This window comes from Solea solea, chromosome 6, assembly GCF_958295425.1.
Source record: "Solea solea chromosome 6, fSolSol10.1, whole genome shotgun sequence".
Taxonomy (NCBI): Eukaryota; Metazoa; Chordata; class Actinopteri; order Pleuronectiformes; family Soleidae; genus Solea; species Solea solea.
The window spans coordinates 20,715,173-20,739,644 of record NC_081139.1 but is presented as its reverse complement, the minus strand read 5'-3'; the positions used below and the strand labels follow the sequence as shown (position 1 = coordinate 20,739,644).

Below are 24,472 nucleotides of genomic sequence, written 5' to 3'. Positions count from 1 at the left end.
GACATAACATCTCTTTCTGTCATCCCTACTCAATTAGTCCCTTCAACATGTCCTTTCTCTCAGATTCATATTGTTCACAGTTGCCTGTTCCTTTGAAATTGCTGGGCCCGATCCTTAATCTGTTGATGTAGACCTGTTCATATTACATCCTCTGATTTCCGGATCGATCCACTCTGTGTTGGATTGCATTAAGATGTCTTCCTTTCAGCCCCCTATCCCAAAGTTGCTGTCTGTCACTCCATAATCCATAATTTCCTTCATCACAACACTTTCCCCCTCTGATTTGGACAGTTTAATTGTGCCATCTATGAATACTTTTTTGACAGCTTGTTTGGCCAGTTTATCTACTCGTTCATTAAACACTATATCCATATGAGCTGGAGTTCACAGGAATGCCACTACAGTACCATGTCTTATTACTTGTTAATGGTTTTCTATTATTTCAAAGAGCAGATCTTGCCTATTATGTTCCAGTCTTGGAACATAAGAGGCAATATGAAATGTCTGATAAACAGGCTCCACAAAACAGATGCTGAATTACCACAAATTGCCCTGGCTTGGTCAACCCACTCCAAAGCCACCAATAGTTCTATGGTACACATAATTAAGTTGTCTGTCAATCTTTTATATTCTTGAACATTATAGTTAAAGACTACAAATCTGTTAGCTGGTCTTCAAATCCATATATAAACTACCTGTACATACATTTCCTTTCTGTATGGCTGTGAAATTCATTGACCAGGCCCACATTCTTCTTATTTATGTTTTATCTTCTGCTGGGGTTACAGGTTTAAGATTTGTACAAAGACCACAAACATAAAAGTCATAAAAGACCTGTTTGTTTGAATCATGAATTATGAGTTTTATTTCCAAGCATCTAGGCAAACAAACAGATGATGTTGAGGGATGGGAAATCAATGGCCTGCAATGACTTGGTTGTTGAAATATTATATTGCCTATACAAGGTTAAGAAAATGGGCTGTAATATAATATTTATGTGGGTCCCTGCTCGGCATTCAGGAGGTGAAGGATATTAGGAAATTGTCAAGGAAAGGATGCAGTGAGACAGTGGCAGAAGGGGTTGGCATCATTACTCTCTGCAAGTTAAAGAGAAGGGACAAGGTTGGGACTTTGTGGATTAGCCAGCTATCTGAAAATCTTTGAAAAACACAAACAGGGCTTTTATGTTTTTCCTTAAAAATCATTGAGAGAAAATGTTTTTCAAAGAAGGACTTTGATCTGTGATCGGAGACTTTGAACCTCTGTGCTGAAGAATTTATTAGAAAAAGAAGAAGAATGGTGGAAATCAAGGACTGACTTTGAATTTAAAATTTCTTCATTGGGGTCTGACAAACAATTACTTTGTTAAAATTACGGAAATGCATAGGTTTTGAACATTTCTGTCTTAATTTCAAATAATTTGGTAAAAGCCCTTACATTAATATATACTAGTTATTGACTTTGTACTACAGTCACACAGTTGACACACATCTACACGGTGACATCATCACCCATGTGATGACATCATGGGTGTCATCATCACACATGTAACTATTATGTCAGAGATTAATCTTTGGGGAAGGAAAAATACAATATATGCCTCTGAAATTACAAAGAAGAAGCATTTGAAACATAAAAGCAACTCAAAAGTCTACTTAGGTAAATACTCACTGTTTACCTTTGTTGTTCACCACCTCGTTTTACTCTGTTTTAACAAATGTTTCTTCAGACACACTGTAATGTACTTTTACATCGTTTTCTTTAAATCATTGCTCACTAAGCATTGGAAAATGATCATGGTATAAATATATGTATCATCTACTGCACTAACTTTAATATATTGCACATTTTAAATGTCAATATAAGTTATCACATGTAAACCATCTTTGTTTTACCAAGGGTAGTTGATTTTACTAAGTAATCCTTTATGTTGTGTTGTAGTTATACTAATTTATTTGCTCATTTAAGTTTCCATTAATTTCATAAATATTTTTTTCTTTAATTATCAAGTTAGTAGAATTGAATGTAATTGCATATTTTGTGTATTAGAAGAAAATGTAGTGTATAAGATGTTCAACAACCAAGTCAAAGCTCTGGGAAATATAAATATTGAAATTGCTGAGAAATGGCTAAATATAAAGGGGAGCATATTGAAATTATAAGTAATTTGAAAAAAAAACAACAAAAAAAACACTTTCTAATTTGAAGAACCGGCCAGAGCTTAAGCAGGAAGTAGAGATGTTGGAACCATTACACACAGAAATACTTACTCATCATGCACAAGATCATCAGCAGCTGGCGGCTCCAGTAGAAGAGCCTGGGCAGCTTGAGGCACTCACTGAGGAGCCTGAGCCTGAGCAGCTGAGGGCTTCTGCTGAAGAGGTTGAGACACTCACTGAAGAGTCTGAGCTGCTGAGGACTCCTGCTGAAGAGCTTGAGACACCCACTGAAGAGCCAGAGCCTGAGCAACTGGAGGCTCCTGCTGAAGAGCTTGAGACACCCACTGAAGAGCCAGAGCCTGAGCAACTGGAGGCTCCTGCTGAAGAGCTTGAGACACCCACTGAAGAGCCAGAGCCTGAGCAACTGGAGGCTCCTGCTGAAGAGCTTGAGACACCCACTGAAGAGCCAGAGCCTGAGCAACTGGAGGCTCCTGCTGAAGAGCTTGAGACACCCACTGAAGAGCCAGAGCCTGAGCAACTGGAGGCTCCTGCTGAAGAGCCTGAGACACCCACTGAAGAGCCAGAGCCTGAGCAACTGGAGGCTCCTGCTGAAGAGCTTGAGACACCCACTGAAGAGCCTGAGCAACTGGAGGCTCCTGCTGAAGAGCCTGAGACACCCACTGAAGAGCCAGAGCCTGAGCAACTGGAGGCTCCTGCTGAAGAGCTTGAGACACCCACTGAAGAGCCAGAGCCTGAGCAACTGGAGGCTCCTGCTGAAGAGCCTGACCAGCTTGAGGCACCTACTGAAGCGCCTGAGCAACTGAATGCTCCGTATGAAGAGCCTGAGCAGGTTGAGGCACCCACCGAAGAACCTGAGCAGTTGAGGGCCCCTGCTGAAGAGCCTGAGCAGCTTGAGGCACTCACTGAAGTGCCTGAGCAGCTTGAGGCTCACATTCAAGTGCCCCAGTGGTGCCGCTACGCTAAATGTCTAGTGAAAGGTTTGCCTATTTGCATTGCCACTGTGGGAATCCTTATTCCCTCAGCATTCCTGGCTGCTCACCCCAGCACTCACCAAGTTGTGCACGATTTCCTCTGCCATTTCCAGCTAATCCAATTCCCCTTTTAACAGAACAGTACAAACTGTTCCTCATGGCTTATGATATAGATTTCATTGAGAGTTGACAGTTTATTTTTAACTGCCAACTCCTAATATTATTTTGAATAAGAAAACCAGCTATGTATAACAAATTTGTTTGATGAATGAATCACAAATAAATTTTATTTTTTGTGTCATTTTAGGCATAAAGTACCTTACAAGACCTAATAAATGAATTTAAATGGAGTTTAGAGATATCTGATTGTTTATAGGCACCATGCATATGATACTTACCCAAACCTTGCTAATGAGATAGAATTCCTTTCCAGTGTGAAGCTCAATAAAATGTCTCTTTGTCGTTTTTTTTAATCATTGCTCACCAAGCATTCGAAAATTGGTTGTGATCATGTTCTAAATATGTATATCATATACTGCACTGACTTTAATATATTGCACAAGATTTCAAATGTCAATAGAAGTTCTCACGTGTAAATCCATGTTTGTTTTCTCAAAGGGTAGTTGATTAATCCTTTACATTTTGTTATAGTTACAACATAGTCAACTGTTTACTAATTTATTTGCTAAGTTAAGTATTCATTTATGTCATAAATATTCAAATTTTGTGATAAAGTTAATAGCTAATTTCATAGTATATTTTATGAATTAGGAGAAAATGTATTGTCTAACTTTCAGGACACATGGTTAGTCGTGCACCCCACGATCCTTGGATGTTTTGCCCAATTTGACTATTATGTCCTCAACTGTCCTGTTAGGCTTGATGAAGCCCTGACCTGTGTCCTGCAGCCAGTTGGGTGTGATTTAAGAATTTGATCAGCAAACACAAGTCAACACTGCTAGGTAGCTCTAATGTGGTCAGTCAGGATGATTTTTTTTTACTCCATATTCAAAACTAAGACTCCTTTGTGCCAAACGCCACATAAACCACAGTACAGGTGCTGGTGCTTGGAAAACAATTAACAACTAAATATTATGTGTCACTTGCGTGGACATCTTTGCACCACCATTTGTAGTTATTTTTCCATAACTATACTCACACAATTTCACCCTAAGCACTTTGTAAAATTAGTATTAGTATTATATTATTATTTGCTTTATGACATTTTTTGACAGTGCTGATTTACCGAATAATCCATAGTTTATGCAGTTGACTCTTGTTACAGAGAGGGGGCGCTGTGGGTCGTTTCGGCGTCGCACACTGAATACACCGTAGAAGAAGAGGAAGAGTCAGAATTGTAAACACAGGGATATGGCTGACGACAGGGGTGGAGGCGAGGACAATATTAACGATAACATGGGGAACCGGTTACAAGTTTTACCAGGTATCAATTTAATTAACCAACGCAACATAATCCGAGTTTCACCAGCGGAGAGTATATCTCTTTCTCCGCTTCACATGCAGCTAACACGGCTAAACCACAGGCCAGTCACTATCCTGACTGGCACATTTTTAACCTGGTTGTTTCGCTTTCTTTTCCTTTCTTTTCGTTTTAGCATTCGAGTGACTTGTTTAGCTTTGGTAAGGCAACGCCTGCGGGGCTAACTGGCCTCTCTGAGTGCCTTTTTTGTGCTTGTGCCATGACAGATAATGAGGAAGAGGAGGAGGAAAATGACATGGAGACTGAAGACCGAGATAGTGAAGAGGCAGAGAAGCCCAACGTAATTACCTTTGACCCCAGTCTTCCCACATCACATGCTGTGAGTAATAATAGCTTTCTGCACAATTAATACCACTCACCTTTCACCTTGTGTCTGTACATCCATCATCTGTTTGAGGACAACTGGTGCACACAACTTTACAGGGCTCTGAGGATTCAGGCTTGGTTTTGGGGTCAGTTTAATTTAGGTAAATAGTTACATATAATTGTGGTATTACAGTTTAGGGTCGGTGCTAGGAATGCAATCTGTCTTAGTGTCTTCACTAAGAATGCTGTTCAAGAATGTGTCTGTGTGTGTTTAGCCTTATTGTTTGTTAATGGATCACTGAATCTTGTGCAGCTACTATAGTCATGTTGTGTTATAGTCTCTCCCCCTCTGCTGCTCATCAACAAGACTACTCAGATCCTCCTCATAGACATTAATGCTCACACCCCATTCATATCTGTTCTGCACTGCAACTGCCGTACTTGTACATATTTGCATATCCTGCAGAGATGTTCATTTAGCAGATTGTCTATGTTCTACTCTTATTTTTACATATTTTAGCTTTCATTTTATATTGTCTTCTCTAATTCTTGAAATGTAACTATTTTCCTAAATCTGCTTTAACCTCTATTGATCCTGAATATTTTTACCTATATTTTCTATCTGTGTTTGTTCTGCACCAAAATACCAAAGCAAATTCCCTGTATGTTAATACCTACTTGGCAATGAATCTGCTTCTGATTCTGCTATATTGACACTGACCTCTGGCCAAATACGGCCTCTGCAGTATTTGGGTTCAGACATGGAGGAATTTCACGGCCGAACAGTCCATGATGATGACAGTTGTCAGACAATTCCTGTGCTGCCACTCACGGCTGTGATGCTGGTGCCAGGCCAGACACTTCCTCTACAGCTCTTCATGCCACAAGAGGTCAGCATGATGAGGAGCGTCATTCAGAAGGATCGCACCTTTGCAGTGCTCGCACACAGGTAGGCGGCCATGGTGCAAATAACCTCTGTAGAAGATGTTGATCAAAGCATGCACTGATGTAATGAATGGCAAACATTGTGTCTGTTAAATAGAGACTGATGATTTCATGCATTTATCTATTCTAGTCTGCCTGCAGTAGCATAGCCATCCCTATCTTTTATGACACTTAAAGGGAACTTCTTTGATAACATTCCTGCCTGGTATTAACATCCTTTCTTTCCTTTATTGGAATGCATGTATTTTAATGTCACTTTGACTTAATAAAATCTGTCCTTTGTGTGTCCATAACCTCATGAAAGTAAAGCGCTTAATAAAAGCGAGTATGCTTTTAAATGTTCAAGTGTAATTTTAATAGCTTGGTGTGATATCTGTATCTGCAGCGATGCAGGTGAGACAGAGGCAGAGTTTGGGACGACAGCTGAAATCTATGCATACCGGGAAGAACACGAGTATGGCATTGAAACAGTCAAAGTGAAAGCTGTGGGGAGGCAGAGATTCAAGGTCCACGAGATAAGAACTCAAGCAGATGGGTAAGTAGAAATTGCCCCTGTAAACTACTGAACCAAACATTATGACTCCTGTGAGAGTGAATAAAGGCATTAACATTGTGCCATCTTTCTTACACAAAGTTTAAGCTTGTGGCTTTCATGAGTCTGAGTCATGTAGGTTTTCACCTCCATTATCACGTCAAGGACTCAAACAAGTATTTGATCAATGGGATACCTGTGATCAAATTCCTGACAAGGTAGAAAACTAGTAGTGTGTCATGCAATGAATTTAAATGGATATTTAAGGTATTGTATCGTAGGAGGTAAGTTTTAGCATAATATTTTTGTACTAGAACCTGTTTCTCATCAGCCGTTTCTTGGGGACCACTATAAAATCTGAATGTTGGTCAAGATAACTCAAAACCAGTGCTGGTATTGGTCATAGATCACAGCTGAAGGGCAGACTAACTCTTCACATGATCAACTTCATAGACTGAACTGAAAATTATAATTAATAGAGTTAATACTCCTAAAATAAATAATTTATTGTGGAGTGCAGCTGCTATTCCACCAAATGCATAAGAAGTTTGTTACTTAAATAAATGCATGTTACAATCAATTGTGAAGCAAAACTACTGCTAATCTAATTGTTGAATTCATATTATAGATCAAGTCTGTCTACATTTACAGTTGCTGAGGAAATGGTTGAGTTTTATTGTCTATAAAAGTGAGTCGACATTAAGTTATTATATAATGCACACAAATTGCTGGACATAATTCTCTTGTCCTGGACATGCTAAGTGTAGCTTTTAGGATACCACTCAGTCAAATGGAATCAGTTGCTGTGGCCTACCCAGAAATATTGTCTGAATGTTTTTGATGTGACGTGACAATGCAACTGTCAAACACAGAAACTGAAGCCAGCTACTGTATGTCGTTGTCATTATTTAAAATGCTGTAAATTGTTTCACATTTTTTCTGTTTCCTGTTGCCAAAAAACACTTACCCATTGCAAGTTGTTTAAGGGTGTGATTGTTATCATACATGTTTCACATGTTTCAAGGAATTATAGAATAAAAGAAACAATAATAATGCAGATAGATACCACATAATTCTACCATATGAATCCAAATGTGTCCATTGTGACACCATATCCGATTAAAAACTTAATTTAGCTAAAACCCCATTCAAGGTCAAGTTACTGATCAAGAGACCCCTGCCAAGTTTATCACATGACATCACACCTCATCATTTACCACTTATGCTAAATTATGCTATTTTTTGTGTCACACCTCTAATGTCACTAAAAGTCAAAAAATGATTCAATTAAATATTGTTTCTGCAGAAATGTTGAAACTGCTGTTTTTGGATCCCATGAAAATGAGTATAAAATATTCTTTTTGAGACAGAAAGAATTGAGGGGGTGGAATGTGTTGAATTAAATACATCTCACTACCAGTGCTAACTGGAATTTCTGATCTAGTGGGACACATTGTCTTATTTTAAGTTACCCACATATTGAAATTATCTGGAGGATGATGCATCACAGCATGTCTACTGCTTATCCTTTTAGAGTCCTAGAGGGAGCTGGAGCCTTGCTCGGCTGACTGCATTAAATTTATAACATCCAATCTGTCTAACAAGATATTGGAATATGTATGTTATGTATAATACAGTTTGTTTGATCCATTATTAATCCCAGTTTAATTTGATTTCACATGCCATCTTTCATATTGCTCTCCTTCCCTTTCTGTTGGTTTACAGCCTATTATTATTGTTTTATTTTCCAGGATCAGACAAGCCAAAGTACAGATCCTTCCAGAACGAATCCTTCCAGATCCTCTCTCTGCCGTGCAGCTGACGCCTCTGTCCAGGCTCCACATGCACCCGTCCTCCAAACCCCCCACGCAGACCTGCAAACAGGCCCAGTGCTGGTGGAATAACTACCAACAGGTCAGACTCTTAAACACTTAAAACACAGCACTGTGCAATATTATATACTTCAGAATAGGAGACTTGTATTTGTTCACACAAAGTAAAAAAATATGTTTCCATAAACTATCAATTTATGTATAATTATTTTACCCTCACGTTTCACCATCAGTGTAAAGCCCAAATACAGTATGTTCACATCACAATGAATCAAACGAATGCACGATGAATGAATGCAACTCTACCAATAAAAACAATAAATTATTTTTCAAATATTTAAAAGTTTTAATGGAGCTGTATGTAAAAATTATAATGATATGTCATCAGAGATAAAGGAAACATGTTGAAATACTGGCTTCATTGACAACAATAGTGCAGTCAGTTTATTCCCAATTTCAATTACTAGTGTGGGACCTGCATCATGTGTTTGGGCATCATTTGGTTTGTGGAGGATTGTTTGGTCTCTATTGTAGTACCTGTTTTACAACTCTAGTTTCATGTCTTACGTAGAGCCCCTTTAACCTAGTTTACGAGCAATGACTAATGACTAATTTTTCAAAACTGGCAAACAAAGTAAAAAAATGTATGTATTTTAAGGGGATGTTTACAGCTGCAGTGATAATCAGCAGCAGGGAAAAGGCCTTTACTGATACAGACGTTGACAATAACACTATGTAACATAATGATATACACATACTTATTGTGAAGGTTTTACATCTGATTTGTAGAAAGTTGATTATCTTCATTGTGGTAAAGTTTTTGGTCATTTCACTTAGGGCTACTTACTCACATCTGTCCACATACTGTTTTTGACCATATGGTGTAATTGTACAGGTAGTTTATTAATGATCAGGTTAAGTTTGGATTTAATTCACTGATGCTTGCCTGATGTTCATCACAGAGGAAGTTTCACTGTGCCAGTCTGACATCATGGCCACCCTGGGTCTATGCACTCTATGACTCTGTGAGTAAATCATCAGCCTGTGTGCCATGCCTGGAATTTACTTTATACATAAACACAGCGCAGAAGTGAATGTAAACCATGTTTTTTTTTCTCCTCCTCCTTTGTTCCACCTCACAGGAGTCGCTCATGAACAGAGTGAAGAAACAGCTCCACGAATGGGACGAGAATCTGAGGGATGACTCTCTCCCTACGAACGTCGTAGGTCAGCCTCTGTTCAGTTTATTACAGATGGATCACAGGCGCATACACACACACGTACATGTCCACCTCTTTGTTTGTGTTCCTAGTACTTCCTTCCTTTCATCCCTCCTTTCTCTTCTCTGGTTTTTGTCAGACTTTTCCTACAGAGTGGCGGCCTGTCTGCCTATAGACAACGCTCTGCGCCTTCAGCTGCTGAAAATAGGTAGTGCCATCCAGAGACTCCGCTGTGAACTGGACATCATGGACCGGGTAAGGAAAGATCTCCAGTAACTCCACCTCTCTTCTCCAGCACACTTGCTTTTTAGTCGCCTTTGGCTACATTATTAGTACTACATCTTCATTTGAAAACGTTATTTTCAGATAAAAGCAATCTGCATCCACACCTGCAAACCTATATCATGTGACTATTCAGATATACAGGAAGCTCATTCTCTCTGCTTAGTTTCAAAAATGATTACCCACAACAATTGTGAGCACAGGGGGTTCTTTTATTAAAGCAGAAGGAATTACAGATCTGTCCCTGCAGCCACAGGTCTGGCTTGTGTGTAATAAGGCCCAGCCCTAGACTGAGCGGAGTGTGTCTGTTTGCTGCTTTGTTGTTCTTTTGGTGTATTTAGCCACATCTGACAGGAGCTGAAGATTTGTTGTTGCTGCAATATGTCAGTGCACTGTTGACCTTCACAACCAAAAGTGTTTGGGAATTGTTTAAGACAAGCAAAAACATTTAAATTGTATACCTGCAACAAGGACTTTTCATAAATAAATAGTCCACATACTATATAAATCAGCCTGTATCATTATCAAAGGAGTATTTATTCAGCAGCAGCAGCAGCAGCTTGCATTGTGCGGAGTGGTTATATATATATATGTGCTGTTTGAAGGACTTAATTCCACCTGATGGGTAATTTTTTACCCAACTGGAGATGTTCTTCCTTCATCTGTTTGTCCTCTCCTCTCCTCTCCTCTTAAATTCATGTTTTAATACAAACAACACTAAGTAGTCTGGCCTTTATCATCCTTTGTCTAACTCGGTCATGTGTGTCAGAGCAGACACAGGCTGTTTTTAGCCACTGTAGACCTAGAAATGTCTGGCGGTTGTCAAGATGGAGTGCTGTGTAGTGTCGGCCCCATGATGATTTCCTCTTTAAAAAAAAATTAAAGTTTAACAGAGGGGAAAAAAGGGTTCTGTTGAAATTCTTGAAATACCTCACATCCTGTGGTGCTGATCATTGCAGACGTTAGAAATAAACCAAAAAAAACCAGATTGTTTACACCTAAAACACCACGTCATAGACAATATATCAAACTTAACGAAGATTGTGTCATGAGAATTAAATAAAAAAAAAAAACTGAAAACACATACATACAGCAAGGATTTTGAAATTATTACTATCATGTAAAAAGTAATGAAAAGTAATAATAATATAATGACTGTGCATAATGAAGGATTTCAGTCCCTCTGGAGCCGGTGCTTGATTGATTTTTTTTTTTATAGTTTGGCTATGGCTGCAGTAACTGTTGTTTTTCCTTCATTATGATCATCTGTGAAATTGTTTCATGAGGGTCTTAAACTGGGGACACACTACAAGATTTTCTTTTGTCCGATCTTACCCACGATTCACAGTTGGGCAGAGTCTGCTCCAGTCAGCACTAGTTGGGGACAGTGGACAGAAATCTGTGAGTGTGTGAAGGGTAAAGACTAGAATCTGCAAGTGTGTGAGGGTAAAAGACCCGACCTCAGTCGCAGTCAAACATGTTTGCTTTGTTTTTGAGCTGACTCTGGACCCAATTACAAACCAACTGCAAACACATGCTGCCAATGGCTAATGAAAGAGAGTAGGTGGGACACAGGAAATAGCATCAGAAGACGACAGGAAGTTGTGGGAATATCTAAACAACGATGCCAATGTCGACTCCTCCATGACTCCATGACTTCACGACTTCACCCATACTCGTCTTTTATTCTTTTTCGCTCTCGTAGACTCTCTCACAAGAGTTTCTGCAAGAGTCTGATGTGGTCAGTTGGCTTCAGTTAGTTTGACAAATCATCAGGTTCAGTCGTTAAATGTGTGATCCCCGTCTCTCAGTCATCAAAAAACCAGTCGGTTAGTGTGGACTCTTAAGTTTTCTCAAAATCGGTAAAGACTGTGAAAGTCCTGAGACCACAACATTGGGCCCTTGTCACTTTGACCTAATCACACACATTAAGCTAAAAAATAACCACACCGATTTAAAGGCTCCACTCACACATGACCTGTTTTTTGTGATTATAGCATCTCCAATGAGAACAATAATATGTGTGCCAAGCACTTTTGATATCTCCATGCCAGTGATGGGGACGAGACCGCCTATGCCGAGTCCGAGTCAAGACCGAGTCCTTTAGGAGTCAAGACCGAGTCGAGACCAAGACCACAAAAACATGTCAGTTTTCATATTCATGATTTAGTATCACCCCAGTTAATAATCAACAGTGAGGCCTACAGACTAAGCTAGATTGGGAATTGTTTAGAGGAGCAGTCTTAATGTCTTAATATGGACTATGCTTTTACTATCATTAAAAAAATCCCTACCACATCCATCATCTTCTGCCTCTTTTTATAAACTGCTTCAACAGTGCTGCTCTGTCATCACCATGTTAAGCCCACCCTGACTATTTTAGTCATAGTTAGGACATAACATGAACATAAAAAAATGCGTTGGTCTCGAGGACTCGGTCTGAGTCTGAGTCCTTCTCCTCCCACTGTGGTGCAAGTCCGAGTCAAGACCGAGTCTTTGAAGGAACAAGTCCGAGACGAGTCCGAGAAAGCAGAAATCGGTCTCGAGTACTACATCACTGCTCCATGCAGTAACCTGTTAACAGTTATCATCTTTCCTCCTCAGTGCACGTCACTGTGCTGTAAGCAGTGCCAGGACACAGAAATCACCACGAAGAACGAGATCTTCAGGTGAAGCAAAGTCGTCCTTTTTGTTGTGATGTCATTTTGTTTGAAAGTCCAGTGTTTAAGAATTAATGATGTCTAATTGTGAGACTGCTCACTCTAACAAATGGAACACTTCTGCACTCAACCCTCCCTTTCCCAAAAGCATCATGGAACTCAACTGGCTGCCATATAAAGTACATATAAAAGGCTATGAAAACCATATTTTTAAAGCAATTATGCACACTGTGTCAGGATCGGCATCCGGTGTTAAAATCTCATCTCAAATATGCGGCTCATCCGCCACGACCCCTAGAGAGGAAAATGCCGAAAGGAAAAAAGGGTGATTTAGATTATTTGGCTGTTCTGTCAATGTTCTGCCTGCTTGGCTGTTCTGTTTATAGTTCCATAAACTGATTCCTTTTATAGTGACACATAGATTTGGTCTTGCTTCTGGCAGGTAACTAAAACACAGAGCTGAGAGCTGCATTCCGCATAATAAGCAGCATATCACACAATTAATCATTTGATTTAGTGGTAATGTCACAAATGTAGCTGAATCCAGATTTTTTAATGTAACATTTTAGAATAATTTCCCTGCATGAGATACTGATCTCACTTGTAATGTTATTGCAACACAGTCTGTTTATTTTATTTACTGAAGGACAAAAATCATTAAATGTTGGGTTGCTTTGAATTTTCTTGGTTGTTTTTTTTTATTATTATTATTATTGAGAAGCTGAGCAGTCCCTGTTGCAGAGTGTAGTGAAATATATTATAATCGTCAGGTTGATATTCTACTAGCAAAAAAGTGCATGAGCATAAGTGTCACTGCTCTGCATCTCAGCACACAGACTCACACGCTGTTGTGTACTGTAATATGTGACCTGTGGTGAGTACTGCATTTGTCCCACACTCACTGCAAAACACCTTAAGACCTTTTGTCTGAGGACTTCCAGAGTAGCTGCAGTGTTAAGGAAATGTTATACCTCTTAATGCCGTCTTAAATACAGTCTCTCTCTGCAGCTTGTCTCTGTATGGCCCCATGGCAGCATATGTCAACCCTCACGGTTACGTCCATGAAACCCTGACTGTCTACAAAGCCAACAATCTCAACCTGCTCGGCAGACCATCCACACTACACAGCTGGTTTCCCGGGTAACTCTTTTAATAATACAACACAACAAAACTCTCTGTAAATAGACTGACTGTGCCTTTCAATGCTTTTAGAAATAACAACTAAAGATTATCAATAGACATTGTACATTTTTTATTTACACTTCAATGAATATTCACATACAATTGAGGCATATTGTAGCCATAAACTCATTTGAATCTGAATGTGCTTGTATATATATTTTTTTTTTTACAATTTATTGTGAATTTCTTTTATAGTTTTCTGAATGTGTTTGGTGGTGATTGTAAAAAAACAAAACAAAGCTTTGCTCTTTGCTCAGGTACGCCTGGACAATTGCGCAGTGCCGAAACTGCAGATCTCACATGGGTTGGAAGTTCACAGCCACCCAGAAGGACTTGTCTCCACCTCGTTTCTGGGGTCTGACCCGGTCTGCTATGCTTCCTCGTATTCCCGAGGGAGAGGGCGATGAGGGGAGGGAGGGCTCTCGCCTTTTCTGCCTGTGACGATCCGTCTGCTACACCACCCTGAGCCTAAATCTTTTGCCACTCTCTCTCTCGCTGCAATTACTTGTAGTAATGATTGCATCTCACACCTCCTGTCACCCCTGGCAGCAAATCCATCATATTCTCAAAAAGGTCAGTTGGCCTTTAAATGGCACTCTACGAGCAAACCAGAAACAGGACGGAGGCAACAATTGTTCTCAAAATGTGGAGGCAGTGGTGAACACTGTGATAAAGTGAGAAGGTAATGAAGAACAGCACATAGAAGAGATTGATTATTTGTCACGTGGAAACATCTCAGCATGCAGCTCCCCTCTTATCCTGTGGTAGTTACACATACAGAAACACAAATCTACGCTTACTGTCTAATTTCCTCCTTATACTGGAGAGTGTGACTGCATGTTAGTTGGGATCATCATTAGCTAACGGCGATAGCAATCATCGATTTGTTGTGAAAACCATCCTATCAACAAACAGTTAATCCACATAGCTCTCATATCCATTTGTGGTTTCTCAGGTGTGTTTCCTGAAATTTCAGCTGTCATGTGTCAGTGGAGGAAGCTGTTTGAATAACAGTGCACTTGTGTACGTGTCTGTCATGAAAGGCCTGAGATATTTGGACTCTTGCAATTGATTGGATGTATTTGGAAACATTTATTCCGCACACGCATTCATGTGTGGAGACACTGCTGTTTTTATCATCACTGGTTTTTACGTAATTCACAAAACAATAATGATAATGTGTCTTATAGTAGATATGATCAGTGTCAGATTTTTATTCTACTTAAGCTAATTTTCTTGTCAGGTGATGTGAATCAGGAACTGAGATTTATCTCTGGTAAAAGTCTGAGATGTTTTGGTGTCTCGTGGCAGACTGTTTTGTTTCAAGACTTGGAGGGAGAAGTGCTTACCCTTCTTTGTTGATTTTGTTTTATATTGTTAAAGTGCTGTGCCGATGCTCCAGTGTCCTGATGTGAATGAGAGGCTGGTGAAGAGATTTTGATTTAAGTTATGTTTTTCAGGCGTCTTAATGCTTTTGCAGGATTCTCAGACTTTGTTGGGATTTTATTTTGAGACTTTGTTGCAAAGTCCAGGCAAATGTGTGCATACATTCTACTGTCAATCAAGTCTAAGAGAACTGTGGGACAATAATCTTGGCATCAGAAAACAGCTGAAGGTGCCGGTGTGTCTACTTAGGGGGATTTTGGCATTTGTTCTGAAACAAAAAGTTTGACTTTTAGTTAAAGCTGTCTCATCTCAGAGGGAATTAAATTAGAATATTTCCATTCATATCTTCAGGACAAATATGAAACTCTTTGCTTTAAACCTATTTCACCACATCTGTCTGCATTAAAGCCACGTTTCTTTCCAAAAATGTATTTTTTTGTTTTTTCTTTATTTAAAAAGGAACCATTTACACTGCCGATAATGGCTTAAACACAGTGTGGTTTTGAGTTGTACTGACACGTCATGAAAATATAAATTGACTTCCACTTTATGAAATCAGCATCTCACCTTTTTAAAATGATGCTCACATTTATTTCCCATCTTCAACCCTGATGTTATATCATAACATTATTTTTGCCTCTTTTGATTATATTCTGTCATAACAGTGAATTGGGTGTTCAACAGACTTGTATCCACTCAAACATTAAAAGAGATGCTTCACATAATTGACTCCAAAAATGAAATGTATGTATTGGTCTGTATTTATATAGCACTCTGCTTATCTTGATGGCCACTCAAAGCTGCTTTACACGAGCAAAGTGTATTGCCCAGGGACACGTCGGCATGTAGACTAGCAGGGCCGGAAATCGAGCCCACCACCACAGTTGAAAGACAACTCTCTCTCTACCACTGAGCTACCAATGCCCCCATGTAGTCTCTGGCACAGATCCATGAACTCTGATTAACAAATTGAGCAACTTCAACAATTTTGTAATATATGTATAACTTAGGGCCACACGGTTGGCATAGTGGTTAGCATTCTTGCCTTTGCAGCATGTAGACCCAGGTTCACAACCCAGTTGAAACAAGGGTCTTTCTGCATGGAGTTTGCATATTCTGGACACGCTAAATTGACCATAGGTGTGAGAGGTGGTTGTTTGTCTCTATGTGGCCCTGTAATGGACTGGCGACCTGTTCAGGGTGTACAATATCAACTGAGATTGGTACAGCAACCCCCACAACCCACATGTGGAGGATAAAGTGGTAGAAGATGGATGGATATATGTATAGCTTATATACATGGTCATAAAATGCCACTCGTCCTCCAAAAAGCCCTTGACCTAAATCTTCTTGTGCGATGATTCCCAACACCAAAATAATATCAGAAAATGACTCTTACTGGGCTATTTAAGTGGAACAGAAACATGAAAATTGATTTTTTACTATCAAATAACAGCATTAGAACAAATGTGATGCTTCAAAACAGGAACGATATCACTTTCATTGTCACTCCTTGTCCTCAATTGCTTTTTTGTGCTGTGTATCTTTGGTGTAGTATTTCTATTCTGTAAATTGGTGTTAATGTCCAACCTTCAGTGAGGACCCATATCTTGACTTACATCTCTTCCTGTTCCAGAGGCTCTGGACTATGAGGAATATAAAGTAAATTGTTCGATCGTGTTTCAGTTTGGTCTGATCTACACCTTACAGGTCAAATCAGATCCTTTTTTTTTTCGAAAGCACAAAGTCACAAAATGCAGCATCCCAAGGTACTTAAAAACAGTAAGGTTGAGGCTTTACAACATTCTAGAGACAATGAGAAATGCAATAGGTCACACAAGGACATGACACAGTTCAGTCGAGAGAAAAACTACTTTTTTTTAACTTTTCTTGGGCAGAAGCAGACTCAGAACCGTAGACGTGCAGCCATCTGTCTCCTAAGGTTGAGATGAAAGGAGAAAATAAGGGAGTGAAGGATGAAGGATAGGGGAAAAAAATAGGTGGAAATAGAGGAGAGGCTATAGGAGCAGTTGTAATGATAAGTTTGTTTGCAGAGGGCGCTGCTGGCCTTCAAAACTTCATAGATTTGTATAAAAGTACAGATTAGGATAAGGGTGTCCTCTCAAAGAAAGAAGAACGTGTGACAAACTAAACATTCTCCTACATGCTTAGAAGGGAAGGATGAGGTGAGAGATATTCAGGCACGATCCTACCATGGATTCCTGCTAAAACATGTCAAAATGTCTGCTGTGACAAAGGCCAGTTGAAAAGTGAACTGACCACACACAGCTGAGCAAACTCCATCTGCTGCTGATGCTCCAGTACACACATGATTCTGAAGTGCAAATAGTTTTGTCAAAACCATATACAGTCTTACTGTGGACTGTAACATTCTCATTTACAGCACACAAGAGGTTTATCACATGTTTTTTACATGTGACCGTCCATGTGAACATCTGTGTGTGTGATTAAGTGATGCAAGCACTTATTAGGCTCCATTATTTCCAGTGGACAGCATGTGCAAGTCCAGGTTGATGTGATTATTTACTCTTATGTAATTCCCTAATCGCAGCAATCACACCTAAAAACACAACTTTTTATTTTTTTTATTTCACAAACTCAGTCGTTACATTAAAAGAATGAATCAGATAATTAATTCGAAAAAAAATAGACATACAAGTAATTTTAAAATGTTAGTTTTGAGAAGTGATTTGAATGTGGAGAGGTCAGAACAGTCACGGATGGTTGGGGAAGTGAGTTCCAGGTTCTGTGTTTGGTCCTGTGTGGTGGCTGTAGCAGCTTAGAGTCTGAGGACTGGAGGCTGCGTGATGGTTCTACATCCCAGAACTAGAGCAGTTCTGGGATGTAGGAGCAGGCCTGGTTATGGAGGTAAGGAGGAGGACTTTGAACTGGACCCATTGTGAGATGTGAAGGCAGTGCAGGTTCTGGAGGACAGGGGTGATGTGATCTCTGCAGTGAATACAGTCAAGCTGACATGAAACACATGCACATTTAAGTCCCAGACAAGATCACACTAAAAGAGACCAAGTCATTACGCCAAGACTTTTAGGCACCAAGACTCACAAGAGTCAATATAATATCAGTTGGACCGTATCTTACAGATCAACTGTAAAAACGTTCACTCACTCATCTTCTACAGCTTTATCCTCCACATGGTCACATGGGCTACTGGAGCCACTCCCAGCTGACATAGGGTGAAAGATGGGGTACACCTTGGACAGATCACCAGTCCATCAAAGGGACACACACATAGAGACAAACAACCATTCACTGTAAACCTTTAATTACAAAAAATACATATCAGTACACTAGCAAAGCAAAAATACAAGCATCCTTTTGTTTTGCATTACAGCATATGTTCCGTAAAACCAAAAGGAATGTACATCATCATAAAACATAGCATCTCAAATAGGTTACACATGACAATAACTGAGCTCCTAACTTGGTCATTCAAGAACTTGTTTTGTATTGCCTTTTCAGTTTTTTGGAATCATTATCTTGCAGTGCAGTATAATGGAGCTCCACTGTGGAGGCATTTATAGGAACTTGAGCAGATAAAGCTAACCCTCCACCATGTTTCACAGAGGATGAGGTGACAGGTTTCCGATCCAGACTCGCCATTTCTGATACAAGCTAATCTTGAGCTCATCTGTTCACATGGCTTTTCATCAGATTTCTGCAGGCTTCTTATCTACTTTTTCTTTATTCTGTTTTTGTGGCCAACCAGTAGTTTGCATCCTGCAGTGTAACCTCTGTATTTGTCCAATGTCTCTGGTGGTTTTGATTCTTGTCTTTCAGCCTCATAATAGTTTCTTTCATTGACTTTCATTAGCACAGTGTCCTCATTTTCAACAATGACAACACCAGATCCTAAAAAGTTTGAGAGGTTAAAAGCAAACCTACAGGTACTTTATCCCTGCACTAATAATATCATCATCATCAGTCATCATCTACCGCATTATCCTCTGCCAGAGGGTCGCGGGGGGTGCCGTGCCAATCTCAGCTACATCGGGCAATAGGCGGGGTACACCCTGGACAGTTCGCCAGTCCATCGCAGGGCCACACACAGATAGAGACAAACAACCATTCACTCTCACACTCACTCCTATGGTCAATTTAGATTTTCCAATTTACCTATCCCCACATTGCATGTTTTTGGACTGTGGGAGGAAGCCGGAGAACCCGGAGAGAACCCACGCACACACGGGGAGAACATGCAAACTCCATGCAAAAAGGCCCTTGTTCCAACCGGGGCTCGAACCCGGGTCTTCTCGCTGCAAGGCGAGAGTGCTAACCACTACCCCACTGTGTGGCCCACACTAATGATATGTGAGGCCAAATGTCCTCAACCCTATGGTGCCCTGAAATGACACCATAGTCTTGTAATGAATGAAAGTGTTGTAATTTCAACACAGTGAAACCACATTGTCTATTAATACACCTGAATTAAAGTCTGAAATGTGAACTTTATTCATGTCTGAATGGTTGGATTTGAAGCAGAGGGACATAATCAAAGAGGAATTGTCTTTGTTCCAAATATTATGGAGGACTATAAATACTGTCAGGAAAGTCAAACAACTGAACTGTAGCTGCCCCAGTAACACAAACAACAGCTTAAAGCTGTTAGCAACCACTGTTTGACATATCCACACTATCACAGGCTACCACATTTATTTATTTATTATACCAGGTGTTCCCTGACTGCACCCTGTACACAAGCTTGAATATATTTCCATTTATAATTAATTAATAAAATGTGTTTTTTTAAAAAGAAGAAAGAAAAATACAGTCACAGTGTAATAAGAGCATTAATCGGAATGATTTCACACACTAACCATGAGGGGTTCATCACAAACAACTAATAGTCTTTGAAATGTTGTTGTGATCATTACTTCTGTAATGTGTCAGTTATGGATTGGAAAACACATATTTGTATATAACACAGTGTAAATGCCAACAATGTGAGATCACCTCCCCATTCAAGCTTGTATATGATAACAAGCTGTTGGACCCCAGTATATGACAAGTAAGTAAATCATGACTACAATCATTCTGTGTGCAATTGTGGGACTTTGGGATAGATAGAGATAGAACGAGAGAGATACATGACACATACCTTTCACAGTTGTAATACAGTTATTGTACAGTTTTGTTGAGTCAAGCGCATTCAAGCTACTGACAGTGTGTATTCTTTCTCACGAAAACACAGTTGTGCTTGTTTTCCTTTTAGATTGTATGTCATTTATCAGTGATGCATCACGTATGTCTGATTATGTTATTAATGACATTTTTCTTTCACTAAAATACCACTTTTGCCATGATGACACAAAACAACAACACTGTCTCTGTTTGGAAGGGTTTCTGAAGTCCAAGCTTCGTTGGGGGTGGGGAATATTCTTAACGGTCAAAATCAGAACAAGTTCACAACACGATGATTTTGCAGAGCATCAGTAAGTCCAGCGGAACACGGCGCGCTTTTGTCGTGCGTCAACATCCGACAAGATGAGGAGCGCAGATGTCAGCCAGAGTTTGCTTTTTGTTGCTGTTTCGGTGACACATCGTCAATCCTGTTCAACATGTCAGAGAACCAGGAGACACATGAGTCCTGTCCTCGCTTCTTCTGTTCAAACACAGTCGCCCAAGTGCAGAGACAGAAACGTTTCGCCCTCATCTGGACTCAGAGACATTTTTTAAGCTCATGTACAATGTGCTGACTAACGTCGCCTGCTCGTGAATTGGATCCTTGGACCACCGCCGAGATAGGAGTGAAACCAGCCTTTTCGGAAACTGGCCGCTGAACAGAAGATAAATGCAGGGGTTCGCACAGCTGTTCAGACTGGCCAGCAACATCAGGATGGTGAATGTCGCTGCTGGAAGAATGACAAACGTGCCAAGTATCACAATGTTGCAAATAAGTGACATTTAATTATCTGTGCGTAATTGCGCATTTTGTCTGTGCGTAATTACGCATGTAATCTGTGCGTAGTTACGCACGTTGAGAGCGCAAAACGGAACCACAAAATAAAACAAAGTATCAAACACAATAACGAAAATTATGACTTACTTTCTTTTGGCGCATGAGGGTCCCAGGCGGACCAAAGCTGGACAGTGAAGAAGGGAGCCCAGCACACAATATAAGCCAGTACAATAAACACAGTCATCTTAATCGTCTTGACCCTGGCTCTGGACATGCCGGCCACACTGCTGGCTCTGGACGGAAGCGGGAAACCCGCATTACCTCCCTGCTTGGTCTTCTGATATAGATTGTTGTGTATGGCGCAGAAGATGCGTACTTGGCACACAATAATCGCAATAACAGGCAAAATGAAAATAACCAGCGTGGTCCAGGTTATGTAAGTCTGCAGCCCCCATGGCTGGATAAATGTGGCCCAGCAGTCAAACACACCGTGTGCAACTTCGACCTGTGAGAAGATGAAAACCTGTGGCAGGCTGCCCAGCAGAGAAATCCCCCAGGCGACGCATACTGGGATGTTCAGTCTTGTGCGCGCCCGCTGGAACTTCACCATTGGGTTGCAGACAGCTTGGTGTCGGTCCATCGTCATCACCACGATCATGTAAGTGGATGAAAACATACCCAGAACTTGCAGGTACTTGACCAGGCGGCACACCAGGTCCGGTCCAACAAATCTATCCGTGATGTCCCAAATGAGCTGCGGACAAACCTGGAAGAAAGCGACCACCAGGTCCGCGATGCACAGGTGAAAGACGAAGAGGCGCATCCTGGACATCTGCTTGCGCTGTTTCCACAACACAGTGAGCACGGATGTGTTGAGGATAGCGGCGGTGACGAAGATGACACTGAGAAGCGCGATCTCCACCTTGGCCAGAGTCTCATCTCTCGCCACATCCTCCTCATCCACGCACCCACTGTCATTCAGAGGAGGCATTGTGCGGGTCGGTCTGAGTTCAACCTGCCAACTGACAGTCAGACATGGTCCCGGAGAACTGCATCACCGACATACTCCAATTATGTCGAAAATCTTCATTGTGGCTGTATAAATGTATAAACTGACTATAAAAATGTCACCAATGCTTTTTCTTATTTCTACCTACCTTTATAGATACTTTTAGTTCAGCTCTTGTTTAAAGTTTTGTTGTGTTGAAGTTGAGGATGGGAATCATCTCTGGAGAGCAGGCTCGTGCAGGGGAAGATCTGTGCTGCGATGCCTCTTTGTATGCGAGGATGAAAGTGGGTGGAGCTTACATTCATTCAGCACTGTGAATTTTTTCATTACAAACTGATAAAATGTGCCTCAAGCTTCTGAGTGCGTGGTTTGTACTCTGAACGAGGCCTGCCATAAAGATAATAAGTAATAAACATGCATTACAGAAAAAAGAAAATTACAATATACTAAGATATTAACACTTAGGCTGTAAAACTTAGTTAAAGATAGAATGTTGAATGTACATTATAGACAGCAGGATATACACAGTATGGACTTGAAATTTACAGTATAAATATGTAAAGGTGTATTGCACTTGTGAGGGAGGAATGAGGAGCCTGGTTATGTGTGGTCTACTGCGAGCAGTGTTTGTTGTACAGTCTAACAGCTGCAGGAAGGAACGGCCGCTCCTTCAGACATTTAGGATGTTACTGAAGGAGCTGCCCAGTGCTGTGATGGTGTCCTGCAGGGGGTGGGAGAGATTGTCCATCAGAGATGATAGCTTGGTAGCCATTCTCCTCTCTCCCACCACCTCCACTGGGTCAAGGGGACATCCAAGGACAGAGCTGGCTTTTTTAATCAGTCTGTCCAGCCTCTTCCTGTCCGCAGCTGTGATACTACTGCCCCAGCAGACCACTCAATAAAAAAAGGCTGCTGCCACTACCGAGTCATAGAAGTTCTTAAGGAGTTCTCCCTGCACCCCAAAAGACCTTAGTCTCCTCAACAGGTAGTGTCTGCTCTGACCCTTCCTGTAAAGTGCAGCAGCATGATCAGACCAGTCCAGTTTATTGTTTATGTGAACACCCAGGTATTTGTAAGATGTTAACATCTCAATGTCCATGTCCTGGATGTTCACCGGTGTTGGAGGAGAGTGTTGTCTCCTGCCTTCCTGTCCTTCAGAAGTGCTGGCTGTATAGTGTTGAAAGCATTGGAGAAATCAAAAAACATGATCCCCACAGTGCTCCCAGGCTTCTCCAGGTGAGAAAGAGCTCTGTCCAGCAGGTAGATGACAACGTCATCCACCCCGATGCTAGGCTGGTATAGGCGAATTGCAGTAGGTCCATTGCTAGTCTCCCCACAGGGCGAAGATGAGACAGCACTATGGACATGTTCATGGACACTGAAAGCTCCAATAGTTGGTACTGGTCCTGTTCTGAAAATGATTGTTTGATGCAATAATTGACTTATTATGTGAATGTTTTTATTTTCACCCCCTTGAAATGGTAATTCCATGGTATTGGGTTGTTATCTTGGGATATACATATATATATATATGTATATATATATATATATATATGTATATACATATATATACATATATATATATATATATATGTATATATATATATATGTATATATATATATATATATATATATATGTATATATATCCACAAATGTGGAAGCCCAATTCACAAATGCAATTTTCAGTTTTACAAATGTCATATTATTTACAAATACAAACCTATATTTGTAAAAATCCGTATACAAGTTACAAATGGGATTTTTTTATTTGTGGATCTCAAAGCACACATTTAAATCAAGAAATACGTGTGGACTACCCTCTGCACATATACAAATATTATTGGAACAAATTTAATCCCATACTATGGCTGCAGAACACAGGCCCAAAATAAATAATAAAGCAGGCTTCAAATGCTGAAAATATCTAGTGATGTCAATCAGGACTTTGAGCTCCCATTTAATATGTTCTGTCTCATAGGGTGCAATAGCATTCTTACATCTGAGTACTGCAAACTAAAAACTATGGAAGTTGAATGCAAACCAGTTTCCAAATATATATCGTGAGCTGAGACAATACACTGACCCAACATTTCAGGTTGTCATGAGGTGTTTAACATATTTTATTGACTCAAACCTTAAAAAAAACAAGGTCACACATTTTAGTTTTTCATATTCATCCCCGCTAATCAGAAAGTTTGCATAATGTAACCACGTGTGTGTATTCAGCATATGTATCATTACCGCTATTAACCTCTGTAAATTGGACTTGATATGATATAATGATATAATCTTAGCTTGATCACTGATTGACAATGAATATTTTTTTAAATCTTCAAAACTATAGACGAATTGTATTTACACCCGGGTGTGAGCACTTACAAGGAGTCATGGTGGATAAGAAAAATTGGTAAGAATACACATATTTTGCTCCCTTCACGGACAGCATAAATAGACATCAATTGAAAAATGACTAAATCGGACGCACTGTATCTGAACGTAAATATCTACAGGTATGGAATGGTCAAAA

At 40.1% G+C, this 24,472-nt stretch overlaps 3 protein-coding genes across 3 annotated transcripts; 2 read left to right on the top strand and 1 right to left on the bottom strand.

Annotated features, from left to right (window-relative positions):
- Positions 1-2,238: 2,238 nt before the first annotated feature.
- On the top strand, positions 2,239-3,285 carry LOC131460591 (cell surface glycoprotein 1-like). Its single transcript, XM_058631199.1, has one exon. It carries the CDS (start codon positions 2,239-2,241, stop codon positions 3,283-3,285), a length of 1,047 nt encoding a protein of 348 aa, XP_058487182.1.
- A 1,174-nt stretch (positions 3,286-4,459) lies between these two features.
- Positions 4,460-15,722, top strand: crbn (cereblon). The gene is made up of 11 exons (XM_058632440.1): positions 4,460-4,595; positions 4,859-4,971; positions 5,705-5,907; positions 6,289-6,438; positions 8,187-8,349; positions 9,230-9,292; positions 9,410-9,494; positions 9,627-9,742; positions 12,374-12,438; positions 13,438-13,569; positions 13,869-15,722. The coding sequence occupies exons 1-11, from the start codon at positions 4,523-4,525 to the stop codon at positions 14,050-14,052; spliced, it is 1,347 nt and encodes a 448-aa protein (XP_058488423.1). The 5' UTR covers positions 4,460-4,522; the 3' UTR covers positions 14,053-15,722.
- Positions 15,723-20,324: 4,602 nt separating this feature from the next.
- LOC131461317 (vasopressin V2 receptor-like) lies at positions 20,325-22,095 on the bottom strand. The gene is made up of 2 exons (XM_058632482.1): positions 21,083-22,095; positions 20,325-20,888 (listed from the first exon to the last, which is right to left on the bottom strand). Exons 1-2 carry the CDS (start codon positions 21,924-21,926, stop codon positions 20,686-20,688), a joined length of 1,047 nt encoding a protein of 348 aa, XP_058488465.1. The 5' UTR covers positions 21,927-22,095; the 3' UTR covers positions 20,325-20,685.
- Between the last annotated feature and the right edge of the window lie 2,377 nt (positions 22,096-24,472).